Source organism: Mycteria americana, chromosome 6 (assembly GCF_035582795.1).
Source record: "Mycteria americana isolate JAX WOST 10 ecotype Jacksonville Zoo and Gardens chromosome 6, USCA_MyAme_1.0, whole genome shotgun sequence".
In the NCBI taxonomy this organism is placed as follows: Eukaryota; Metazoa; Chordata; class Aves; order Ciconiiformes; family Ciconiidae; genus Mycteria; species Mycteria americana.
The window spans coordinates 46,731,770-46,755,226 of record NC_134370.1 but is presented as its reverse complement, the minus strand read 5'-3'; the positions used below and the strand labels follow the sequence as shown (position 1 = coordinate 46,755,226).

General features: G+C 56.4%; 1 protein-coding gene and 2 non-coding genes across 3 annotated transcripts; 1 reads left to right on the top strand and 2 right to left on the bottom strand.

The window, feature by feature from the left end:
* Positions 1–162: 162 nt before the first annotated feature.
* Positions 163–9,713, bottom strand: LOC142411506 (sodium/nucleoside cotransporter 1-like). Its single transcript, XM_075505511.1, has 16 exons — positions 8,470–9,713; positions 7,914–8,005; positions 7,282–7,471; positions 6,778–6,919; positions 5,878–5,991; positions 5,716–5,793; positions 5,267–5,347; positions 4,850–4,930; positions 4,585–4,710; positions 3,214–3,344; positions 2,838–3,006; positions 2,445–2,642; positions 1,898–1,979; positions 1,276–1,374; positions 665–776; positions 163–571 (listed from the first exon to the last, which is right to left on the bottom strand). The coding sequence occupies exons 1-16, from the start codon at positions 8,706–8,708 to the stop codon at positions 448–450; spliced, it is 2,058 nt and encodes a 685-aa protein (XP_075361626.1). The 5' UTR covers positions 8,709–9,713; the 3' UTR covers positions 163–447.
* A 1,876-nt stretch (positions 9,714–11,589) lies between these two features.
* TRNAH-GUG (transfer RNA histidin (anticodon GUG)) lies at positions 11,590–11,661 on the top strand. Its single transcript has one exon. It is a non-coding gene; the product is annotated as a tRNA-His (tRNA).
* Positions 11,662–12,028: 367 nt separating this feature from the next.
* On the bottom strand, positions 12,029–12,100 carry TRNAH-GUG (transfer RNA histidin (anticodon GUG)). Its single transcript has one exon. It is a non-coding gene; the product is annotated as a tRNA-His (tRNA).
* Between the last annotated feature and the right edge of the window lie 11,357 nt (positions 12,101–23,457).

Genomic DNA, 23,457 nt, shown 5'->3' with positions numbered 1-23,457 from the left:
TGTGGGGATGCACCGAAGCACAGCAGGACGGGGTGGCTTTGTGTTCAGGGGAAGGAAACGTCTTCAAGTAATGGCTTTACCGCCACCCACACCCTGCAGGGGAGAAGAGGGTAGCCAAGGCCGGACTCTAAAGGTAGTACCTGGCGGAGGTTGGGGCGCAGGCTGAGCAAAGCACCTCATGCCGTGTGGGACAGCTGCAGTCAGGGACCAGAGGGAGGCTGAGGGCAAGCACACGGGGATTTCCATGATTTATTTGGGAGCAGTTCCCTTGTGTCTGCAGGGCCAGCACCTAAGGGTCCTGGTTGCAAGGCTGTCCGTCATCACTGGAGCAGAGAAGAGCAAATGCACAAGTTTCTGCCGGGTTTTTTTTTACTTTTGGGGCCAGGCCTTGCAGACCCTGGTGCTCCCAGGCCCTTGCCCCTGGAGTGGGCAGCTGCCTGCACGTTTCTAGGTTGTCCCCGTGCAGGACGTGTGGTTGTAGTGCCTGCAGCACTGTGTCAGGCATAGCACACTCTCCGCCAGGCTGGCCCAGGCTCCTGTGAAGGAGAGTGTCCTGTTCTCAAGCACCGAGCTGGAAGGAGAGAAGCATGGTAAGGACAAGCTGCTGCCCCACCACCTCAGTCCCGGGGCAGGACCATACGGCTCTGGGGTCCTTCACACCCACCTGGCAAAGAGCTGCTTGCAGCATGTGTACATGGTGTAGTTAGTAGAGCTGAAGTTGGCGGTGATGAGGAAGGTCACACAGTCGCCCACCTCCGTTGGCACATGAAGGAGACCTGGGGGACAAGGTCACCTGTTTGGGGCTCTTGAGGGACCATGCATGTAACTCCCATACCCCGAGCATGCTTGCAAATCCTGTATCCCAACCGTGCTCGCAAATCCCATACCCCAACTATGCTTGCTTGCAAATTCTGTACCTGGGACTGTGCTTGCAGGTCCCATGCACTGTCCCACCTCACCCCCGAGATGGTTGCAGCAGTGACCCCAGGGAACTCCTTGCAGTGTTCCAAAAGCTGCTCTTGAAATGTCCCCATCCCAGCCCAGATGAGGATGAGGGGCCCAGATGAGGATGAGGGGCCCCAGCAGAGCTACTGGGCTTGGGCAGCCCCTGGCTAAGCCATGAGGGGAGAGCAGAGGGTTTAGAGGCCCTGCAGAGCCATGGGGAGGACAGGTCAGCCGTCTGCACCCCTGCACCTGTGTTTATAGGGATCTTCAGCCCTTTGCCTGTTCCTCCCCGGTTCTTTCTGGCCCCGCTGGCAGTGGGCAGGGACCTACCTGCCAGGCAGGCGTTGAGCATGGAGACACAGATGCCGGTGAGCAGGGCTCGCAGCACAATGGAGGCTAAGTCACCCTTGCGCTGGGGTACCATGGAGGCTGCGGGGGCAAAGCAGAGACTGGGGCAAGTCAGATCTTTGCTCCGGCTGTACCCCGGGCTGGGGACAGACAGGGATGTGTCCCAGGTCCCCAGCTGGCTCTGCCACATAGTGCCCTGCCAACCCCAGCCCGTGGTGTCTGGGGGACATGGTGATCCCAGCCAGCACCCAGCACGCTGTCTGCCCGTCCTGGCAGCGGTGGGTGCTGGCAGAGCACTGTGCCCACCCTGCACCCATGGGTGATCAACCAGAGCCCTCGGCGCTCTCAGCACTGGAGTCTCTGCTCTTTGCCTCATGGCTGGGTGGCACCTGGCTTGTGGGACATGCATGTGCTCTTGCCCATGGGTGCAGTGCAAAATCATCCCTATCACCTCATGCAGATCCTGTTTATCTGTGTACTGGCAGACACCAAACATGGAGGCTTGAGGGCAGCAAATTCCTCCTGCCCCAGATGAGCCCTTGCTTCCTGAGCCCAGGATCCCCCTGCATCGTGCCCAGGCACCCAGGACGCAGGTCACACTCACCCAGGCCTCCCAGCATGATCCCGATGGAGCTGAGGTTGGCAAATCCGCAGAGTGCAAAGGTGGCGATGCTTTCAGCTCGCTCCTGGAGGGCACAGCGGCAGGGGACGGTCACCTCTGCCCAGGAGCAGCCCCAGAGCACCCAGAGCTGAGCACCATGTCATAGCTCCCAGCCCAGCCAGACATGATGGAGGTAAGTCCTCCACCCCAATCCTTTCTCCTTCAGCTGTTTTTGGGAGTGAGGATGCAGGTGGTAGGCAGCCTGCCCCTGGGAGAGGCTGGGCTGGAGGAACAGGGAGCCCTGTAACACCATGATCTGCCCCAACAAGGAGCAGGGTAAATGGGAAAGGGCTTCACTGACTCCTTCAGGATGACCCCATACCCAGCAGTTAGTGAACATCCAAGTCTAGTTGGCCATAGGTGCCCTCCCACCCCCAACACCATCATCCCCCTGCCTGCCCACCACCCATCTGCCTGGTCAGGTCCCATGCCCCATTTCAGCTGGCTCCATCCCTGCCCTGTGCCTGGCAGAGTGACAGGTGCCCCTCACAGATATCCACTGCTTCCGGCTCCCGTCCCACTCCTCCAGGCCTGACAGACGGTTCTTCTTGTACGTGGCCAGCTGCTGGTACGCCACAAACTCATTCAGGAAGATCTTGATCCCCAAGAGCTCAGCCACCAGCGGTGAGTCTGCCCAGTCTGCCCCCATGAGAAAGGCCACAGGCATGAGGACGTAGGAGCAGATCACCTGGGAAAAGCATCCCAGAAGGGAGCAACTCAGAGCTGACCATCTGCACAGCCCCTGGCTTGGACACCCGCTGCCAGCATTTGCCAAACACCCAGCAAGGCTCTTGGCAGCCTACTGAGGTGGTGGGCAAAGGTGGGGATGAGTGGGGGATGCAGGATCTGGCAGCCCAGACCATGGGGTTGCCCTTGGGGATACCTGGAAGGAGAGTCCCTCGATGTCTACCATCTCTCCGAACCAGCGCAGGGCAGCGTTGATGAACTCCAGCACTGCCAAGAAGGCAATGAGGTTGGCCGCAATGTTGGCCACGAGCCCCACGGAGGTGGCAGCCCCATTGCTTGCAGCTTCCAGGATGTTCTGCTCTTCCCTGCGTGGAAAAAGACCGCAATAGGCTCATGTGGCCAGGCATCCCCTGCGCAAGGTCAGCTCTCACTCCGTGGATGTCCACACCACAGGCTCTCCCAACCTCGGGCCACCCGCAATGACCACTTGTGCCCCCAAATTGCCCCCACGGCTTCCCTGCACTAGCAGGACACATGCAGCCCCACTCCACCATCCCTCTCCTCACACTTACCCACTGGAGAGGTGGATGCTTGCTTTGCCCTTGAACTTGGACTCTTCCACTTCAGGGTAGACGAGTTTGGACATGGCAAGGGCGCAGGGCGCAGCCATCACGGAGGCTGCGATCAGTGATGCTGCATCTATCTGCAATGTGCAGACCGTGGGCTTAGGCACCTCCGTGCAAGGCTGCGCCCCGTGATGTGCCACCCCAGGGCACCCCAGCATGTGGCTGGCATCAGCCAGCAACACTCAGAGCAGTTCACGGCTCTCCGTCTGCTCAGGGTGCCATCTCAGGTGGCCATGGCACGTAGGGCAGCTTGCCTGAATGGAGGCATTGCTGGAGCTGCAGCAATCACGGCCTCGGGGATCTTAATCTCTCCTGCTGTTTGACCTAATCATGATGATTCTTGTCCCTTCCTTGTCCCTTTTTATCAGTATCAGAGCAATAGGTTGTGCAACATTGCGAACTTCTACCCGCTGACGAACAGGCAAGCTCCCAGTCTCACCCCTCCCCTGCCTGCTGAGTGGCAACGTTTCATTTCTCTAACCTTTCACCCTTGGCTCCCCGTTTAAGGAGACTAATTAATGTTTAAATAGCAGGAGCTCAGCCAGCAGGTCGAGGGGAAGGTTTATTCCCCATTACAGAACACTGATGAGGCCATGTCTGGACACTGTGTCCAGGGCTGAGACACTGATGAACTGGAGAGGGCATCCCTGGGGGGGTCAGGGCACAGGACTGCCAAGGTGATGCTGGAGGAGTGGAGCTTGTTTGGCTGGGAGAAAAGAGGGCTGGGGGGGTGGGGTGTAGTTGCTGTTCCCAACTACTTAAAAGGGCGTTGGAAGGAAGACACTGCTCAGAGGTGCCCAGTGAAAGGCACCAATGGCATCAGTTTCAGTGGGGAAATTCCAGTTGGATATAAGGAAAAAATTGTTCCCCGTGACCGAGGCACCTGTGGGGTGGACCAGAGAGGTGAGGGGAGATCTCCATCCATGGGGATGTTCATCACCAACGTGGATAAGGCCCTGGGCATCCCCTTGGGCTATGCCATCACCTCATTTGGGGAGGAGGGTGGATCAGAGACCCCCAGAGGGTCCTTCCAGACTAAATTATCCTGTGATTCAGTGAGATTTGCCCTGCTTACTGTGCAAGGACATGCAGTGAGGGTCCCACAGCAGTGCCTTCTACCTGGCAGGGCTCTAGGGTTTTGGCCAGGCCAGTGAAGGTGAGGCTGGACATGGAGGCACCCTGCCCTCATCCTGCTTATGGAAGGAGACCATGGGGCACCTGCTGGGGGTCTTCTCCCACCCACAAGTGCAGGGCAGTTCTTGTGTGTCAGGACTCCATAGCAGGGAGCATGTGGCATACATCTGCTCATGCACTCACCCCAAAGGATATGTAGGCACCCATCACGCTGCCTGCAATGGTTGAAAAGCCACCAGTCATCACAGCGTGGATTTCTGAATGGGTCATGTCTGCAAGGTACGGGCGGATGAGGAGTGGGGCTTCGGTCTGCGAGACAGAAAATCCTGTTGTCCTTGAGACAGGGCCATGCAGGGCCGCAGGTCTCCTGGGAAGGGAGAAGACCCTTCCTCCAGGGCAGGCTCAGCTGCAAGGACTGAGGAGCTGGATCTCCTGCCCAAGACCTTACCTGTCCCACGAAAATGTTCCCTGCCACACTCAAGGTCTCAGTGGGAGTAGTGCCCATCGAGACCTGAAGCAGCCAGGAGATCTGGGGAAAGACAAAGCCACCATGTTCACAAAGGCTCCTGGCACCCTGCCACCCACCCCATGAAGCAGGGCACTGTTTGGCCCTCAAGCTGCACAGAGGTGATCTTGGGAAGCGCCCACAGACCAGGTAGCAGCATCAACTCCAGGGTTGGGCTTTCTCAGGAGGACACGCAAGAAAGAGAGGGTTTGTGTCTATTCTTTTAAGGAGGACAAATGACCCCAAATTAGTACTATGCCAATTTTCTTGGGACATCCCTCAGCTGATCATAGTAGTCAGAAAACCGACCAGGTTCTTCTCCTTTCCACCACCATCCCAGAGCCAGATGTGAGTTCTTACCTTGACAATGAGCCACTGCATGATGCCGAGGTAGTAGAGGATGGACATCACACAACTGAAGAAAACAACAATGGGCAGAGTCTGCAGGCAAGGCACCAGGGCGCAAGGTTAAAAGACAGCTGAGCAACACATCTAAGTACACTGGGGGACCAAGCCCCTCTGTCCCATGAGCTGGGCATGGCATGGTATTGCATAGCCAGCCCACACTACTGGGGTGCCACAACACTGGGCCAGGCTGGCAGGAGGGACAAGAACCGGTGCAAATCCACCATGGCACTGATGAGGTCCACAGGTGGGTACGAAGCTGAAGGAGACCCATCCTTGAGCTAGTTGAGCTCTGCTGCAGCAAACCTGGCTGCATTTAGCTCTGTGCTCTCCAGGACCCAGCAAAGCAACCAGACCAGAAGAAAATCAGGCTCTGCCTCTCCCTCCCCATTCCCCAAGCTGACCTGAAAGGCAAAGACTTCTTCAATGAGTGTATTCCCAAAGACAAAGCTGGAGCCAGTTGTGGTGTAGCCCAGGAAGAACTGCAAGTGGAGAAGTTACATGGTTAGGACTACAGGGGCTACATGGAGTGCACAAGCATGGGATGGGGTGAGCAGATGCAGTACCTGGATCTGGTCACCCAGCCACTGGAAAGCTTGGACGCCAGGAGTTGTTCGGAGGACAAAGAGTCCAAATAAGAACTCCAAGCCAAGACCCCAGAAAACAGCTCTCCAGGACACCTGGGGACCAAGAGCAGAACGGGGACTGAGATGTTAGCAAAGCCTACAGACTTCCCTCTCTGGCTTCCTGCCCCTTCGACAGCTGCACATAGCAAACATGATTACACTGTGCTCTGGGTAAGGGTCATGGGGATACTAATAAAGAAAGTGTCACAGAAACCCACAAACATAGGTTGGTGATAGAGGAAGATGAGTTGGTGGGACTCAGGAACTGGCTGGTGGAACATAACCTGCCAGGCTTACCCAGGAGGAGACGAGCACAGAGCCTTCTGATGGTTTGACTGCTAGTACAGACCCACTAGATCAAAACTTAACCCTTTGGAGAAGGCTTATGGAGGGATTCCCCAAAACATTGAAGCAGGTTGGGTTGAAAGCCACTGGGACTTCAATCACTTCTGCCCAAGTTGCCCAGGGCACCCAAAGCTCAAGCCCACCCTTCACCCACAGGCACCTGAAGCTCAGGCATGGGTCTGGTGCTGGGTCTCTGGGTCTAACCCACTATGAGGGACATGGTGGAAAACAGGATAGAGACACCATGGGGGAGCCCTGCGTTGAGCAGTGGGAAGGAGAGCAGTGAGGTGGCTTTGGGGCTCCATCCACCCAACCAGCTCAGCTCCCCAGGCTGTGCCCAGCTCTGCCCAGGAGCCCTGCTGGGCTTCTGCTTCGTCCAGGGAGCTCCAGCGATGAGCCATCAGGAGATGCCAGTGGGAAGGAATTTGTTCCCCAGTGCTGGGTGGCCACATCCTGCAAGGGGACCATTGGCCAAGCCACACCTGAAACACATACTGCGCCATGGTGCTTGGAGCAAGCAAACAGGAACAGCACCAAAAAGCAGAAGCCAGCTAATGAGATGAGCTGCTCTGGATTTCTGGAGGTGTCCAAAGCCAGCCACGTGATCAGGCCTCCCAGAAGGGCCACCCACAGCAGCCTGCAAAGGAAATCCCAGACTGTCACAGAGAGGATGTCCCCATGGGGAGAGCAGCTCACGAAGGGCGGGAGCTAATTGTGCAGGAGTTGCCACCATAAGGTCCATGCATCTGAAGAAACCTGGGGCTCGGACACAAATGAGGGGTGTGAATAGCCATCATGCTACTGAGGTAGAGTAGCAAGGTGTTTCTGCCATGGTTTTTAAGTGGTCCCCAGGCTGGGCCATGCCTCATCATGAGGTGCCTGCATGGCACTAGGGCATGTGACCAATGCCACTGGCTGTTGGTCACGCTGGCAGGGCAGCCAGGCAGCAAGGGGACCCAGGTGCTGGGAGGGATCTGGCTTTGCCTTTTCCTGACTCACCATTTCAGCCACAGCCAGGAGTTTTGGAAGCATTTCCAAATGGGGCTGAGGAGCAGCAATACCTTTGCCCCACAGTGCTTCTTGAAGAGGCTCCAGCAGATGAAGAAGACAACCACAGCAGTCATGACAACCAAGGCAAGGGCTCGCTGGAAGCTGAGCCAGCAGGCCGCAATAAAGTAGCACAGGTAGGCTGGAGAAGGCACATTGTGGGGTCAGAAACATCAGGGCCATAGGATCGTGGATTCATAACACTAACCAGGGCCAACAATGAGGTTAATTTCCTCCAAATGTCCTTCCCTGGCCACTCTTGAGGCTCCCATCTGTGTGTGAGGAGGACTTAGGGAGCACCACCCCAGCAGCCAGGGTCACTGGTGAGAGCACCTTGGCTGTCTGGGGGCACATGGAGTGAGCAGAAGAGGCATAGCAAACCCTTTGGGTAGCTGGAGAAAGGGGAGGAGGACAGTGAGATGCCCTCATGGACAGGAGTGGGGGGGTGAGGAGGGGGCAGGCAGTGGGGCTGGTGAGAGCAGATACAACCTCCACACAGGTGGCCATGCCCAGTGCTTGGAGGCTGGGGGCATGGCCAGCCAAAGGGATGTGGAGATGGGGTCTCAGTGCCAGGAAGTCCTCACCTACTCCAAGGAGCCCCAGGATGACTTTTCTTAACACCTTGGCATGAGCCTTGCAGAAGCGCTTTGCCTTGGCTGCTGGCTGCAGGGCCTTCCTGGGGAGAGTCACATGCCAGAGATGTGAGAGGAGCAGAAGATGGATCCTGAAGATCAACCCAACCCAACTCAATGGAGCCAGGTCATGATCATGCCTCCCAGAGGGTGCTTGCGGCAGCAGCACGGTGGTATAGGTGTGCCATGGCATCTAGCAGCTTCTGCTGCCCGCTCTCAGGAGGAGTGAGCTGGCCCATTATGGCAGCGGAGACCCCACCACACACCCCAACATCCTGGGAAAGTGGAGGCTTGCTCTGGGTGGATGCTATGGGGACAGAGACCTGCCACTGCCACCCTACAAAGCCATATGGAGGCATCAGGCACCGTCTCCCCTATGTGGTCAATACCAACCTACTCTGCTCCCAGATCAGCTTTGGCTCCAGGAGAATTGCTGGCCGAAGGATTGCAGACTTGCTATGACCACTGGAAATACCCTACATATACGCATTACCAGGAGTTATCCTACCTGCAGTAGGAGGAGAATCTCCTTTTCCCTTCTCCTCTCCTCTCCTCTTTGCTCTCACCACATGGACCATCACATTCCTCATAGAGTCTCTCCTCTCCCTGGAAAACATAATTAGCTGGAGCACCCTGAGCAGCTCCTGTACCCTGACAGGAGGGGAAAGGGGCACTTACCACAGAGCTGAAAGCTGGGTTATCTGCACCCTTCTCAAGGTTGTCCAGGGCTATCTGGTTTTCTTCCATCTCCAGAAGTGCCGCAGCTTCAATGCATTAGAGAAACAGCACTGCGAGGTACCAATGCTGGCTGAGGAGAGAAAGACAGGATCAGCTCTGGGAAGGACGAATGTCCAACCCCGATTTTCAATTTTGGGTCTCCTAGAGGAGAACGCCCTTTGCACTAGGGATTCAGAGCGGTTCCTGCATGAGCACATCAAGAGACCATCCCATGGCATCCTCAAGCTGTGGGGCTGGTGTGCTGACTTCCTCATTCTCCTGTAACTCTGGGAAGGTCTTTGCTCGTCCTTGCTTCCAAGGAATTACAGGAGAGGATTAGATGCAGGAGGGAGAGATGGTACTCATCCTCCAAGTTGGTGGCAGTGGCCAGTGGCCTCTGTGAGCCCCTTTGCAAGTGGGATTTTGCAAAAAATAAATCTGGCTGCATGCCTCATTGAGAGCTCTTGGTGCAACCGAGTAAGATAAGAAAGAAGGCCCTTTAATGTTAACTACTACAGTGCAGGAGCAATGGGTCAGAGTAAGTGGTAGTTTGCATGGGGACTGGTTCTAAAGGAGGATCATACTGGGAGAACTGGTCCAGCAAAGCCAGAAGAACTAGTGCTATGCCAGGGCAGGAACCCTTGGAGCATGCCATTTGTACACCCTCCCGGTTCATCTGTCTGGAGAAGGATGAGGGAAGAGCAGAGAAGTCACAGAGAAGGCAGTGATCAACTGCAGGAGCACTTCTGCATGAGAACAGAGGGAGTAAGGAGTTGTCCTTGCTTTGGAGGAGAGTTGTAGAGGTCTGCATGGAGAAGGTGGAGATAGCAGGGTTGTCGCCTGCTTCCCACAGTGTGAGAATTAGGGTCCACTGAAGGGAGCGACCCAGCCTCAAACGAAACAAGTGGAGGTGAGGAGTTTTGGAGAACATCCCCCTCAACGTGGGACCTCATGGCAGCTGAAGGTGGCGGTAGGCTCCACAGGCCAGTGGGGCCACCAAGGGGGACCACTGAGGCATGCTGGCCCCCAGCGTGTCCCTGGGTTCATGGGTCCTCAGCAGCAGGGCAGGACCCAGGGCCATGGTAGGAGCCCAGGAGCCCAGACCTCCTCCAGAGCCTCCAGCACCCCCAGTGCCCCCCAGGGCTCAGGGACCCCTCATCAGGATCCTGGCAGAGATCAGGAGGATCCCCCCTCCCCAGGCCCACCACCGTTTCAGGGACACCCCCCAGGACCCCTCTATGCTCAGTGACCCCCCCAGCACCCCCAGCACTCAGGGACCCCTCCAGGACCTTCCAGGGCTCTGGGACCCCCACCCAGGGCTCCCAGCTCTCCCCATCCCCTCCAGGCTCAGTGTCCTCCAGGGCCCCATGGCTGATGCCACCTCCATGGCCCCCCCCAATGCCACCCCCCAATGTGGCTCATCTACCTTTTGTTTTGGTGAGGCCTCATTGGCTGCCCTCCCCTTCGGGGGTCGGGCCACGTGGACGGGCAGCCAATCAGTGGGGCAGCAGGTGGGTGCCCCCCACGTGCCCCCTCACCCCATCGCGCCCCATGTCCTCATGCTGTGCCTGTGCCCCCTGCACCCTCCTGTCCCCTGTGGACCCTCACGGCCTCGTGGTGCAGTGTGGCCGCACGCCCCTCTGCCCTCCCCACTGTGTCCCTGCACCCCACGTCTTCACACCCCCCCATGTCCTCATGCCCCACGCCCTCACGCCCCCCACAGCCTCACGCCCTCCCCGTGCCCCACGGCTCCCCCCTGCCCTGGCGCCCGCTAGCCCCCCGCGCTCACCTGCCAGCCCCGCGGCTGAGCAGCTCCCGGCCCCGGCCCCGCGCCCCGGTTAGCGATTAACAGCTCGGTCCAAAGAGCTGGGCTGGGCGCTGCGGGGCTAGGGCCGCCCCGGCTCCTCCCGGGGCTCTTGCCCGGGCGCCCGGGCGCCCACGAGGGCGTGCGGGGGAGCCCAGCAGGGCAGCCATGCAGGGCACCGTGCAGCCCAAAAAAGGTTGCCCAGGATAATTTCACCCCCAGGTGAAACGAGCCTTGAGGGAAGATATTAAAAGCAGAAATCCAACCTTTACCCTGCCCCAGGAAATGCTTCCCAGGAAAAGAGCTGGGTACGCGTGGCCTCCAAAGATGCAGCGGTGCAGTCGTGTCACCCGGTCCCTGAGCAGCGCAGGATGGACAGGGCTGCAGCCAGCTAAAACGCTGCCCGCCAGTGTGTGTTGGAAAACATTTTCTCATGCGGGACGGCGGGAGTCCCATCCCCACGTATGTGCACCCAGATGGTATCTCCCTGCTTTTTCTTTGCACAGGGAGTGGTGAAGCAATGTGATGCCAACACCAGGGATTTGCAGGAATCGGTTCAGACACTGCCAATTAATGACCCCACGGGATGCTCGGGGTGTCCACGTGCCACACGGTGCCCCTATGCAAATGCTCCCTGTGCCAGTTTCCCAGCGCACACGAGCAGAACCTTCTGCCTGTGGATTTTGTCCAGTTCTGTTGCCAAAGCTGTCTAAATTTGGGTTTGGTGTGGTGCGAGGGCGCTCAGCACCTGCTCGCACAAGTCAGTGTGTGGATGACAAGGAGTAAAACCCTGAACATGGCTTGTGCAACGCTGGTGTAAACTCGTCCCCGCGTGTGCAAGGCTCCCCCAGCCCGCTGCAACACTCGTGGGCTACTTGTGCAAACACCTGTGGGATGTATACAGCCCGGGCACTGCTCACACACTCACCAGGTGCTCGGGCAAACTCAGCGCCGCACCTGCCAGCGCAGAACACACATGCAAGCACCGTGCCCCTGCTCCACGCGCGGCTCGCGCGTGGGAGCACTGCCCCAGCTCGCACCTCGAGCTCAGCGTCATCACCACTAAGAGCGCTGTGCCGGCGTAAATCTACAGAGCTCCAGTAGCGCGCCGTGATCGTATAGTGGTTAGTACTCTGCGTTGTGGCCGCAGCAACCTCGGTTCGAATCCGAGTCACGGCATCGCTCCGGCGGTAGCACGGCAAAGGGGCTCTGTAATTTTTCGTTTTTCCCTCTTCTACTACTTCATTAGTCTTCACTTTTTTTTCACGTCGCGCCGATATTTCACATTTTTTTCCCCGGCTCCTGGCGGGGCGCGGTGCTGCGGGGCGGGGCCGTGCCGTGCCCGCCCAGCCTGGGGACTTTGCAGGGAGGCGAGGGATAAGTAACAGCACAACGGGAAATTCAAATAAAATAAAAATTAAAATAAAACAAACCAAAACATTTTTAAAAATTTAAAAAAGAATTAAACAAAAAAACAGAAAATAAAAAAAAAAAGGACGGCGTCGGAAAAAAGTAGAGCTCTTATGCCGTGGTATCGCCAGGGCGATGCCGTGACTCGGATTCGAACCGAGGTTGCTGCGGCCACAACGCAGAGTACTAACCACTATACGATCACGGCGCGCTACCGAAGCTCTGGGTACACCAGCCGGCGCGGCACTCTTAGTGGTGACGACGCTGAACTCGCGGCGCGGGGTGGGGCACACACGTTCGCGCTCCGCCCTCGCTGTGCAATGTCTCCATGGCGATGTGGGGTGAATGGCGGGTTCTCTCTCCCCCCCTCCCCCTCACGGCTGGGCTGTGTGCGCCTGCGCGGCGGGGAGGGGCCCCGCGGGGTTCGGCCAGGCCGGCGACCCAACCCTGCCCCTGGCCCCCTAATCGGGACCCCCGCTCTGCCCCCGCCTCCTGGCCCCGCACGGGCCCGCCCCCCGAACCCGGCTTCTGGTCCCCACCTGGACCCTAGCCCGGGCCGTGACTCTGGTTCTCTTCACACCCCACACCCTGGCCTGACCCTGACCTTAAACCCTGACTCTCTCCCACCTCTAAACCTGTGTCACCTCCTTCCCTGACCCTAGCCCCGAATCTAACCCTGATTCTAAGCCTAACCCCCCTATCTCTGGTTTTAACCCTCTTTAATCCCACTCCTAACCCTATCCCTTCTTCTCTGGCCTTGGCCCGACTCCAGACTGTGATCCTGACTCTGTCCCTGCTTCCAGCTGTAGTCCTGACCCCCACCCAACTCTTATCCCGACTGCTCCCCTCATCCTGCCCCATATCCCAACTCTCACTCTGTCCCTAACCCTGGCCCCAACCCCTGCTCAGCTGCAATCCCACCTATCACCCCGTGGGTGTTTCTCAGGGACTAACAACTCGGCATGCCAGGGTGGTGCCTATGGACTCAGAGAGGAAGACAAGGGACTAACAATGACATTGTCTTTGTGGCCCAAAACAGTGGCAGGCATCAGTCTGTGCTGCCATTCCTGTTTCTTCCTGGTGAAACACACGTTAATAGTTAATGACTGTTTGCCATCACCACTGTTGCTGATTTTTACAGTGCTCCAAGTATTAAAGGCTCTTTTATTTTCACAGGTATGCAAAGAATTCAAAACACCTGGGATCAAAAGGATTTCTTTGTGTAAAATATTTTTAGAGCAATCATGGCACTTCAAGGCACTTGGATGGCCCAGATGACTCATACCTTTGTGCTTCATCACGGGGAACAGCTGGTCACAGAAGCCTCATCACTCGGCATCATATATACACACCCCTACGTGTTTTGCCTGCATGTGAGGGAGTGCTGGAAGAGGCAGCGGTCTCCTGCAGCTGTGCTGCCCGTGCTGGGCAGGGGTATGTCCCTGCACCACATCCATCCTTGTATATATGCTGCAGGTGGTGAGTCCTAAATGTAAAAGAGTCTTGCTGAGGCTTGGGACAAACCAGAGGAAGGCCCCATGCACCTTGATACTCTGTGAAGTAATTACTCCTGCAACCCTGACCTCATCTTGCTTGTATCCAACCCCAAAAGAGCTCAGTGGTGAAGACAGAATGGCCTTTTGTGTCCTCTCTTTGTCTATGCTCACGTCTTTCTTCCCTCAGACTCTTCGCTGTTGACTTGCCCTGGGCATTGGTGTGCATGCTGGTCCCTCAGTAGTGGTGGGAACCTTTGCAATGGGAGATGCTCTCCACAACATCAAACCTGGCTGACCGGAAGATGGTGGAGGAGGGGCTCTTCGGTGGTATCACTGAATGACCTGGGTGTCCATGTGGCTTTTGGTACTGCCTTCCTGCCCCAGTGATTCCCTTCTCCCTCCCTTGTCTGCCCTCCAAGGATCCCAGTCTGTCCCTCCTGGCCACAGGGACACTGCTCTTGCTCATCTGTGGACAACCCTGTCACCTTCTGTGTCCTCATGCTGGACCTAAAGTGGGTGCAGCATCACCGGTAGGAGATATGTGTGTCTCCTCCCATGCCCAGGGAGTTTAACACCATCATCAGCCCCTTGGCTGCACCATGGAGAGAGATCTGACCACCCAGACATCTGCAGGACAGGGGGCAGCTGAGCTGTAGAGGTGGGGTCACCACAACCTCTGAATCTCAAGGCACAAGCCTGTGGAGGGGAGAGGTCCTTGTGCTGCCCTGTGCCTGGCCTCTTATGCCTTCCTCCATGCTGAACTGGTGGTGACACAATTCCACTGAGCTGGGTTGTGTCACCAGTGAAAGAACAAGCCCAGCTCCATGCCGGCCTGCTCTCATGCCCTGGACAATTGCTGTGTTGGAATCAGCACAGCCGTGGTGGGGAAGAAGCACCCAAGGGAGAAGGTGGGACGGTGTGGAGATATGGAACACCTCTGGCAGGACGTGCTGCCCGTGCCCAGCAGGGATGGAGAACCTACAGCAACACACGCAGCGACCAGGGGATTCCTCCTCGGGCACTTGCACGGGCAGGCAGAGCAGGACCCCTGAGGCTGGTGTCCGCCATGGTCTTGATCCCTATTCTTGGCCTTGCATGGTGCAGGGCTCACGTTTGCATGGCTGCGTGCTGCTCACATGGTGTGCACAGCACAGCCTCCTCTGTGGGCAGGGAGGAGGCAGCGGGGCTCATGCTTTGCGTGCTCAGCAGATGTTTCTGGAAGGGGAAGCCAGCAGAGTAACAATGATCTCAACTGCTGGAACAGGCGTGACTGAGATAAACGCTGCAGCGATAAGGAGGAGTCAGTCAAACATGGAAGTGAGCAGGGAGGTGGTGAGTGGACACAGAGATAAGTGGCGGGGGCCTGGGCCAGACAGCTGCTTCAGGCAGGCTCCTCTGCAGTTCTCTGTCCCTTGGTGGCTTTTCTCCAAGCCCTCTGATGCCTGTGGGTTGCGTTCAATGGGGTTTTAAAGGTACCTGCAATGTCGAAATGCCGGTGCAGCCAGGCAGAGAGTGCTGCTGGGCCCAGACATTGCCACTCTGTGGCACAGATATAAATCTTCCAGCTGGCACAGGGACAAGAGCAATTCATCACTGCACGGCTGTCTTGGCTGCTCTGCCCCTTGAGCAGTCTCTCCAGCTGTTCCCTCACTGGAGCAGCCCCTGGCCTCCTTTTCCCGTCTCAAGGAGGCTGATGGGAGGCAGAACGATCCCCACCGCCTCCTCTTCTGGTCTCAGATCCCTAGAACAATCCCAGGAGCAGTGCTGGTGCCCAGGGAGGCAGGACGGATTCCAGTGCTGCAAGGAGGCGCTCCGTGTTTTACTGGTGATAGAAATCCGTGCACTGACACAGGCCAGCACTGTCATCTCTGGGTATTCAGAGGCTATAAATTCAGCTTGCAATTTGCTCTGCTGCCGAAAGCCCACCTTCTTTCCTAAGGAAATCAGCGACTCCACTGAGTTATACCATCTAGCCCAGTATCCCATATTCCCATACCCGCAGGCACTGCCGAGCCAGTGCAGGATGCTGGAGGAAGGCCAGGCCAGAGAAGGGTCCTGTGGCTGGGAAGATTTTGGAGGTGAAGGTTTAGGTGGGATGTGGGGCAAAGGACAGCACATCTGAGCTAGGAGACAGTTGCAAGCAACCTGACATGGCTCTGTCCCCACCATCCACCTCCCCATCCTCTTCTAGCTCATGAGACGTGCACCAAGGACTGAAGGAGAAGGACTCAAGCATTTCTTGACATGAATGTTCAGCTATGATGCTCTTGAGAGGCTTTATGAGCCCACAACAGTGCATGAGATGGTCCTGGTTCTTCTAAAGCTCAAGCTTCAAAGGGCATTTTCCAGTCTGCCAGCACTATACAGGGCAGGCAAACAGGCTACAACAGACTGATTTTTTGCTTTGTTATGTTTTGGGATCCCCTTGCCTGGCTCCAATGTCCAGAGAGCCAGGAAAATGGTCCCCAAAATGTATGGAGCAGGGATTCACCAAAGTTGTCCTGTCCGACCTCCGGGGAGCACAAAGCCTGGAGGAGCCTCTTGAGCCTTTCCTTGTGGGTCCAGCATCCAGCTGGAGTTGGGATGTGATAAAAACATCCCGGGGAGAGTCAGCCACCCCACAGCTCTATATAAAAATGCTGCCATGTGTTTGTGTGTGCCCTGCCTTGTTCCAGCTGCCAGCCTGAGCTCTTACTCTGCACCATGAGTGGGAGCCTCCTCCTGCAGCAGGGATTTATAGCCTGCACACAGCCACCTCTTAACCCCTCTTTGTGATGCTGAGAGGGCAGAAACCAGGCAGCCACGTGCTGCCAGGCATTCTGCCTGGCCCTTGCCTCTCCAGATCTTGCACTCCCCTCTGAATTCAACCTCATTTTCTGCTTCCCAGCCCTTTTGGAGACACAGGACTGGGTTGGTCACAAAAGCACTTGTTCCTCTCTGCATGGGGGAAATGGCCTCTGTTTTGCTCTTGTCTGCCATGCCCATCTTCCTGATGGTTGATGACAGCCCTATTAAGAGATATAAGGGGTGGTTCACACGGGTGGTTCACAGCCCCTAGGCAATGTAAAGCCAGTGGGAGTCTGTCTGGAGAAGGACTCAGCTGTGTGATCGTGGCCATTGCAGCTGGATTAATCAAACCCACCATTAACACTTTCCCGGGGCACACAGGTCTCCTGCCAGCCCCAGAGCACAGGCCTCCAACCGGCACGTTGTTCTGATTGAGCTGCAAATGCTCCAGCTCCTTAGTTTGCTCTGCCTCAGATCGATGAGTGCAGGCGGCTCCAATCAATTCCACTTTACTGCCTGCTATCGAGTTCAGATCCGTGCTCTCCCAGCTGGTCCCGCTTCCTCTGTTCATCCAGAGGAGGCATTCAGGCATCTTATCCCACCTGGAAACCACTGTGCCCTTGCAGGGTCAAGTCCCCTGGTAGGGGCAAATAATACCCTGTGGATGCAGATGTTCCTTCTTGCCCTCCCTGCCAGAGGGCCAGCAATGAAGGGGTTGAATTTGTGCTACAGCTGGAGCCCTGAAAGTGTCAACCTGGCTGGGCAGAGTGTGAAAGCGGGTGGCTGGATGAGGCCATGAGATTTGCATGATATAATATAGCTGTTGCCACCAAGCTGGCATCTGTGATGAGGTTTCCCTGCCATGAGCCTGGTTTTGCTGGGGAAATACCAAAGGCAGCTGCAGAGAGCTCTTGTGGCTTGGCTCCCCTGTGCCTGTGGGCACCAAGTACTCCTTCAGCTCTCTGGAGCTTGAGCCCACACAAAATGATTTTACGGAAAAAAAAAAAAAAAAAAGCCAAAGAGTTTACATAGTGGCTGTTCGGAAATTTCCCTCAAACCCATACCTGGCATTTGTCGGTGAAAGAGGCTTTTCTCACACTCCATGTCAGTCCTGAAGTCATTTTTTTTCTCGTATCTGGTCACCCAGCTCTCTTGCTGGCCTGTTTCCAGGGTGCTGTGCCTTGATTTGTGGAAATGAAGTTGCCCACGGCTCTCCACACCTCGTCAAGTGTTAATGAAATAACGGATCACACCATAAAGCGGTTATGACGCTCAGGGTCATGGATATGCAGGGGGCTGTCAGCGCTGAGAGCAGAGGCAGAAAAGGTGCTCAGTGTGGCTGAGGCGATGACCGATGTATCTGGCTCTGAGCTGGCAGATGTCTGTCAGTGAGTTGTCTCTTCTTTTGGTCAATTAGCATGGTTTCAATTATATTATCAACTGCATAATGATTTCTTTTGACAGAAAGCTTGGGGAGCTGCAAAAAGCGTCTGCAAGAATTTGCTTCATTTGGTAAATACACATCCTTTGGGCATATCATGCATGTCTGGACAGACAGCATCCAAGTGGCCTAAATGCACTTATAAAGCCTGGGTCTGCATCACATGTGCGAGTGTTGATGCAGAAATGTCCTAGTTTGTGATGCTTGGGAGGAGCAATGTGTCATATATGGGACAATGTATCATATATGGGACTTGGTGTGGGCCCATGTTCTCCATGTTCCTCCTTGCTTTCCCGCAACACATTGCTTGTCTTTAGCCCTTGCCACCCCTGTGCAACTCATTGCGGCAGGCTGGGGTGAGAGGGGGCTGCAGAGCATCTTGTGCAGAGCATCCTTTCCATGCCAGCCTGCTCTCTGCCCTGGCAGAGAGCTGGGATGGGTGGGCATGACTGCTCTGTGCCGTTTCCTTCCAGCCTGGTGGGAGCTGGGATATCTGGAAGGGATGAACGAAGCTTGCAGGCTCCTAAGTGCTATGGAGCAACCAGTGGAGGATGTGCTTGGTGTGCAGAAGAGGGGCTGCTGAAAGAGGGACACTTCCAGCCTGGGAATGGCTTGCCAAATGAAAGCATGCTGCCTGTGTGATACATCTGGGAGCAGTATCCCTGCACATGGGCAGCTGCTGTGGTGAGAGCGGCCCGTCTCACCTACTATCCAGTCTTTGATGGTCTCCTGGTATAAGTGTGTAGCAACATTTCCCCTGGATGCGATCCCTGCCTCTAAATATTTGCAAGTTTCCTTGTGCCAGTCTTTGTATTTACCAGTGCTTGATGGATTTCTTTCTGTGGATTTGTCTGGTCCTGTTCCTAAACCACGTAGCATCTGCAGCGGCCCATGGCAGGGAGGGCTGCTGTGCACTGGGTCACCTCCTTGAGTTTATCCCTGATCTACCAGTCTCTCCTCACCCTCCCCCAGCCACACAGACCTCTGCCCTGTGACCCCAGTTGTCTCTTTCCCATGCCAAAGAGCCCTGGTTCATCACACACCCCATGTGCAGAAACCTTTAATCATCCTGTCACCCTTCTCTGCACATTTTCTAGCTCCACTGTATCATTGGGACGGGGGGACCAAGACTGCACACAGGCTGGGACTCACCAGGGAATATTGGCACCTCTGATGTCATCTCTACCTTTTCCTAACCCTTTCTATCAGTTTTGATGGAGAGGTTTTGCAGTTTTGACCTCTGCTGAGTGCTGAGGGGATGCTTTCACAGACGGTCAGAGCTCCCGGTCCCAGAGCCCAGCACTTTAGTCATGAGGCAGGGCTTGGTTTCCCCATGTGTGTCACTTCCATGGCACTGGCTTTCATCTCATTTTATTGCCAAGTTGCTCAGCCTCTAAAAGTCCTCCTGCAATGCTTAGCATTCATCAGCAGTATCCAGAATAATTCAATATTATTAGCAGATTTTGTCACTTCTCTACTGACCTCATCTCATCAAAGGATCTGCTTGTGGAAATGCAGGTGACTTCTCTCAGCTGGATCACCCTCAGGTACGTGCTGGCTCTTTCCAAGAAAGCCACTAGCTTTGGAAAAAAGAAATTCACTTTGAGAGAGCTGTGTCAACTCTTTCCCAATATGTCACATTTATCCATCTGTCCCCTAACAATGCCAGTTTGCTACTCCTTATGCCAATTTTTGTTCATTTGTAGAGAACAGATGTGTCATTTATCAGTCTGTGGCTCTTTGGCTGCCTCCTGGGAAGCGTTTTTGGTGTCACAGTTGCCATCTTCCAGTCCTCATGTTCCCTGCTGTACCCAGACTTCAGGGGAGGTTGGGGTGTCACCCAGCAGACATGACATCCTCCCGGTCCCTGCTGTGCTGTGCAACAGGGCTTGTGTAGGGTGCTCCTGAGAAGGGAAGGGGCTGGAGTCACCACAGACATTTCTAAGCTCTCGGGGATGGCTTTTATTCGAAGCTGCAGAAGAAGCACCTGGAGATTCAAGGGGCTGCACACTTCCCTGCAAGCCAGGGGAGATGCTGGTGTCAGGGGTAGGAGCCGATCCAATGCCTGACTCAAGTGACATGTTGGCAAGTGTCAAATACTAAATTCAGCCCCCACATCACCAGTGGGTGAATCACCTTCCAGCACCTCCTCAGGAGTGTGCAGGAGCAGAGACCTTCTCCTCTGAGTCACCAAGAGCTGCTGCCTGGGGGACGCTGGTCTGTGTCCACACTGCCCAGGGTTAAATTGGAAGGGAACGTTTACTGGGGCCACGTGGCCTAAGCCCTCCTAGACTCAGGGAAGGTCTCGTGTCCTGTTCTTGGCCCAGGCTGCCAAACAGGGCTCCTGACCCCAGCTGTGGGTGAGCACAAGGAACACTCAGGGTAGCTGAAGCAGCTCCTCACACCGAGCAGGATGGGTGGGGGCTCAGGATGCACACGGCTCTCTGCAGGGCTGGCAGGAGCCCGGAAGATGTTGCCTGGCTTTTTCTTCCTGGTGCATGCTCTGACCTGCCTAGGAAGTGTTTACCCAGGCAAGCAGCTATTTCTGCCTTCGGTGAGAGGAAGGGCCGTGCTGTGAGCTCCAGCCCAGAGATGACAGAGAAGAGCTTCTGGACCCTCCAGAGATGGAGAAGAGGGTGGGAGCAGAACTCAAGTGCAGAGGTCCAGCCCTGGGTCCTTGCAGGCCACTGCAGAAGGCCTCCTGTCTCTGCTATTCCTGTGGTCCGTAAGAGTGAGCCAAAAATCACTTCTGTGCAGCCATGGGTTGTTCTCCTCCCGACTGAGGACTGTGTGCACAGCAGCTCCACCACCGTCCTTCCCTCCTTCCTGGGGGCTCCATGGACTGCGGGCAGTGTGAGCAGCAGGCAGCCCCCAGGGCTGCACATCCCGTTGGGGGGTTTCCTGCTGCGGCTGCGTGAGAGAGCAGCTGAAATGTGGAGTCTGGCATGCAAGTGGTGCAGCGTGTGCTCCCTGATCCTCTCCCATCTGCCAGTTCCACCCCACGTCCTCCGCCAGTCCCCACATGAGCAGTGCTATGTGACAGCCATCTGTCACGGCAATCCACTGGGCCATGGGGACTCGCAGGCGGATTGTCATTGTGGCCACAGTTATGGCATCGGGGCCAGTCTCTATGGTGCAGGCATCAAACCCGGGTCCCAACGTGCATCAGATACTAGGGATGTGAACAGTTGGGGATTGGAGCAACACCAGCTGCAGTGTGAGACACAGATGAAGCTTGGCTTTGGCGGTGTGAATGCAGAAATCCGTCGCTGCTTCTTCAAACCTGAAATGAACTGCTGTGAATGGAGGGATGTCACTAGTGTCTCGTCACGACTGCAGAAAAAATATGAGCCTGTGCTGAGCCACACAGGGTGTAAGGAGCTCATTTGGTCTCCCTCTGGACTCCCCTTCAAAGTTGCCCAAGCACAAAGAAGTCTCACAAGGGGGGCTCCCACCCCAGCTGTGTTCTCCTCATCCTGCTGTCCCATGTTGCTGTCTGGGTGGTTTGGCCAGGGGAAGCCAATATCATGCTCAAATCTGAGGGCTCAGGTGGGTCCAGGGATCTTCTTCTTGATGCCCCTCCAGGCTCTGCTGAAGCCTCAGGTGAGAACAGGATGCCCCACTGAGCACAGATCAGAGAACAGGGCTACGTTGTGTCAGGTGCCCACCTGCCAAAAGGCCACAGAGGAATTTGGAAGAGAAACAGGCCCAGCAAATGGTGAGGACGTGCTGGGGTCCTAGGTGGGCTCAGACCACAGACCCTCTTTATCCCCAGCATGGTCCTGGTGCAGCTGCCTCACCAAAAAGGGAGCGATGGGAGGGATATGACAGGATGGGATGGGAAGAAAGGACCTCTGCAATTCCTCTGGTATGGTAGCATTTAAAAAAAAACACCACCACAAGCTAGATCTCTCCTCGGTCACCTCTCAGGCGACACTGAGCATGTGTTTTCCAGGCCTGAGGATTTAACAAGAGCCATCTCCAACAGATGTTGCTGAACATCCTCCTTGGTTACTGATAAGAGGGTGGAGGTCCTCTCAATCTCATGTGCCATCAGCCCTGCATCCCGCTTCCTTCCAAATGCTGGACAGACAGATTTATTGAGAACCTCTGTCTTTTCTGCATTTTAATAACAATCTCATTATACCCATCTGCTGGGACTGAGGTCTGCTGCTAGACCTCAAACACTGCCTTGTATTCACTCTATTCCTGGCAGACACTTTTTCTCCTCCTGATGGCTTTTGTGTCTTGCATTCCCTACGCTCTGAAATTTCCAGTCTTGGTTTCTGGGTGCCATGACTGTCTTCTCCCTAGGGAGGAAGCTCCCTTGATGTCTGGTTGGACCTGGGGGATCTGGCTGGGTTTCTTGGGCAGGAGCACGCAGTGTGCGCGTACTCAATGAATCAGCAAATCTGTGACTTGGTGGGCTCACTGGGCACGTGTTTGGCATGTGCTGTGTCATGCTGGCACAGGAGGCTCAGCTCGTTGGCAATTCCATCCCAGCTCTCCTCCTGTGCAGGGGCTGGAAGGAAGGAGGGTCACCACGAGAAGCGCCTCTCTCCAGGCACCCTCTCCTCCCTGCAGCAGGTACCCTGACAGCCACATCCCAACATCTGTTCCCATAGTGGGGCAGGAGCCCAGCTCATGGTGTGAGGACAGACAGGACCACACCGTGGCATCTCTTCCCCTCACTGCATGCCTCTGCATGATTCCACCTCTGCAATGGTCCTGCTTTCAGAGCATCTTGCCTCTGGCCCCCTTCCCTTTCAGGCACTGTTGACCATGGCCTTTAGGGGATTCAGCCTGTGAGCAGGGCCAGGAGTGGGTTTGGATAAACGGTGTGTACTTAGGAAGGGGTGTGCCAGATTCAGGGGCGTAGGTCTGGAGACACGGCTATGCACAGTGGCTGCTGGGGGTTAGGAGGGCACGGTGAAACAGTCAGTCCTGGATGGTGGATGAGCAGGAGTGGTGGTGGCTGGTGATGGGTGTGTGTGCAGGGGTAACAGTCAGAACATGTGTAAGTGTGCTGTTCTCTGCTGCAATGGCCTCGGACTCCACTGCCATGCTCTGACATACTGCTCCCAACACCGATTCCCTGCTCTGCACGCTTGTCACCGCTGGCCCCTTACCAGCAAATCCAGCCCTGCCTGGGCTGTACCCAAGGGCACATCCTCCAGCCCACATCCTGGCCCCATGTGTCCTGGGGCTCTGCATGCTTGCCCGATGTCCCTGCACACCTAGCCTCAGCTCAGCCTTCTTCCTGAGCACCTTCCCTTGGCTTATCCCAGCTCACCCCAGTCCTGTGGTGTTTCTTGTTGGGGGTCCATGGTGCCAGCCTGGTGTTTCGGTGACTCTCCCTTGAGCGATCTGCTCCACAGGTCCTGCATGGGGCTGGTTCCATGAACACCTCCTAGGCTGGATTTGCCACCGACGGACCCTTTATTGCTCCTATCTCGTTAGCAGCCTCCCCAGTGGCCCTTCTCCTGGTGCCACCGTAGGCACCTTTCCTCCGCTCCCAGAGCCGGGCGGTGCTCCGCGGGAGCGGGTAGCAGCGGCAGCTGCCAGGGCCGGATCAGGCCCGCGGCCTCCAGGATCCGCAGCAACAGGGACGGGGTGGCAGACACCCCTGGGGGGCCGATTCTCCCCCGGGGCCGGGGCGGGCCGCTGGGCTGGTGGGAGGGAGCCGAGAGCCAGCGGCTGCCTGGAGCGCGGGGGGCGGCCCAGAGCGCCGAGGAAGGCCGGGCCGGGAGCGGCGGAAGGCGGGCCGGGCGGCGGGGGAACGGGGCGGGCCCCGGGGGAGGCGGGGCGGGCCGGGCCACGGGGAGGCCGTGCTGTGCCGTG

Bases quoted from the DNA above. Each gene is read 5' to 3' on its own strand.
- LOC142411506 (XM_075505511.1), bottom strand. From the start codon at position 8,708: ATGGAAGAAAACCAGATAGCCCTGGACAACCTTGAGAAGGGTGCAGAT. The intron at 7,472-7,913 runs GTGAGGACTTCC...TGCCTTCTCCAG, and splicing joins CCTGGGGCTCCTTGGAGTAG to CCTACCTGTGCTACTTTATT. The intron at 5,348-5,715 runs GTCAGCTTGGGG...CCTTGCCTGCAG, and splicing joins AAGAAGTCTTTGCCTTTCAG to ACTCTGCCCATTGTTGTTTT.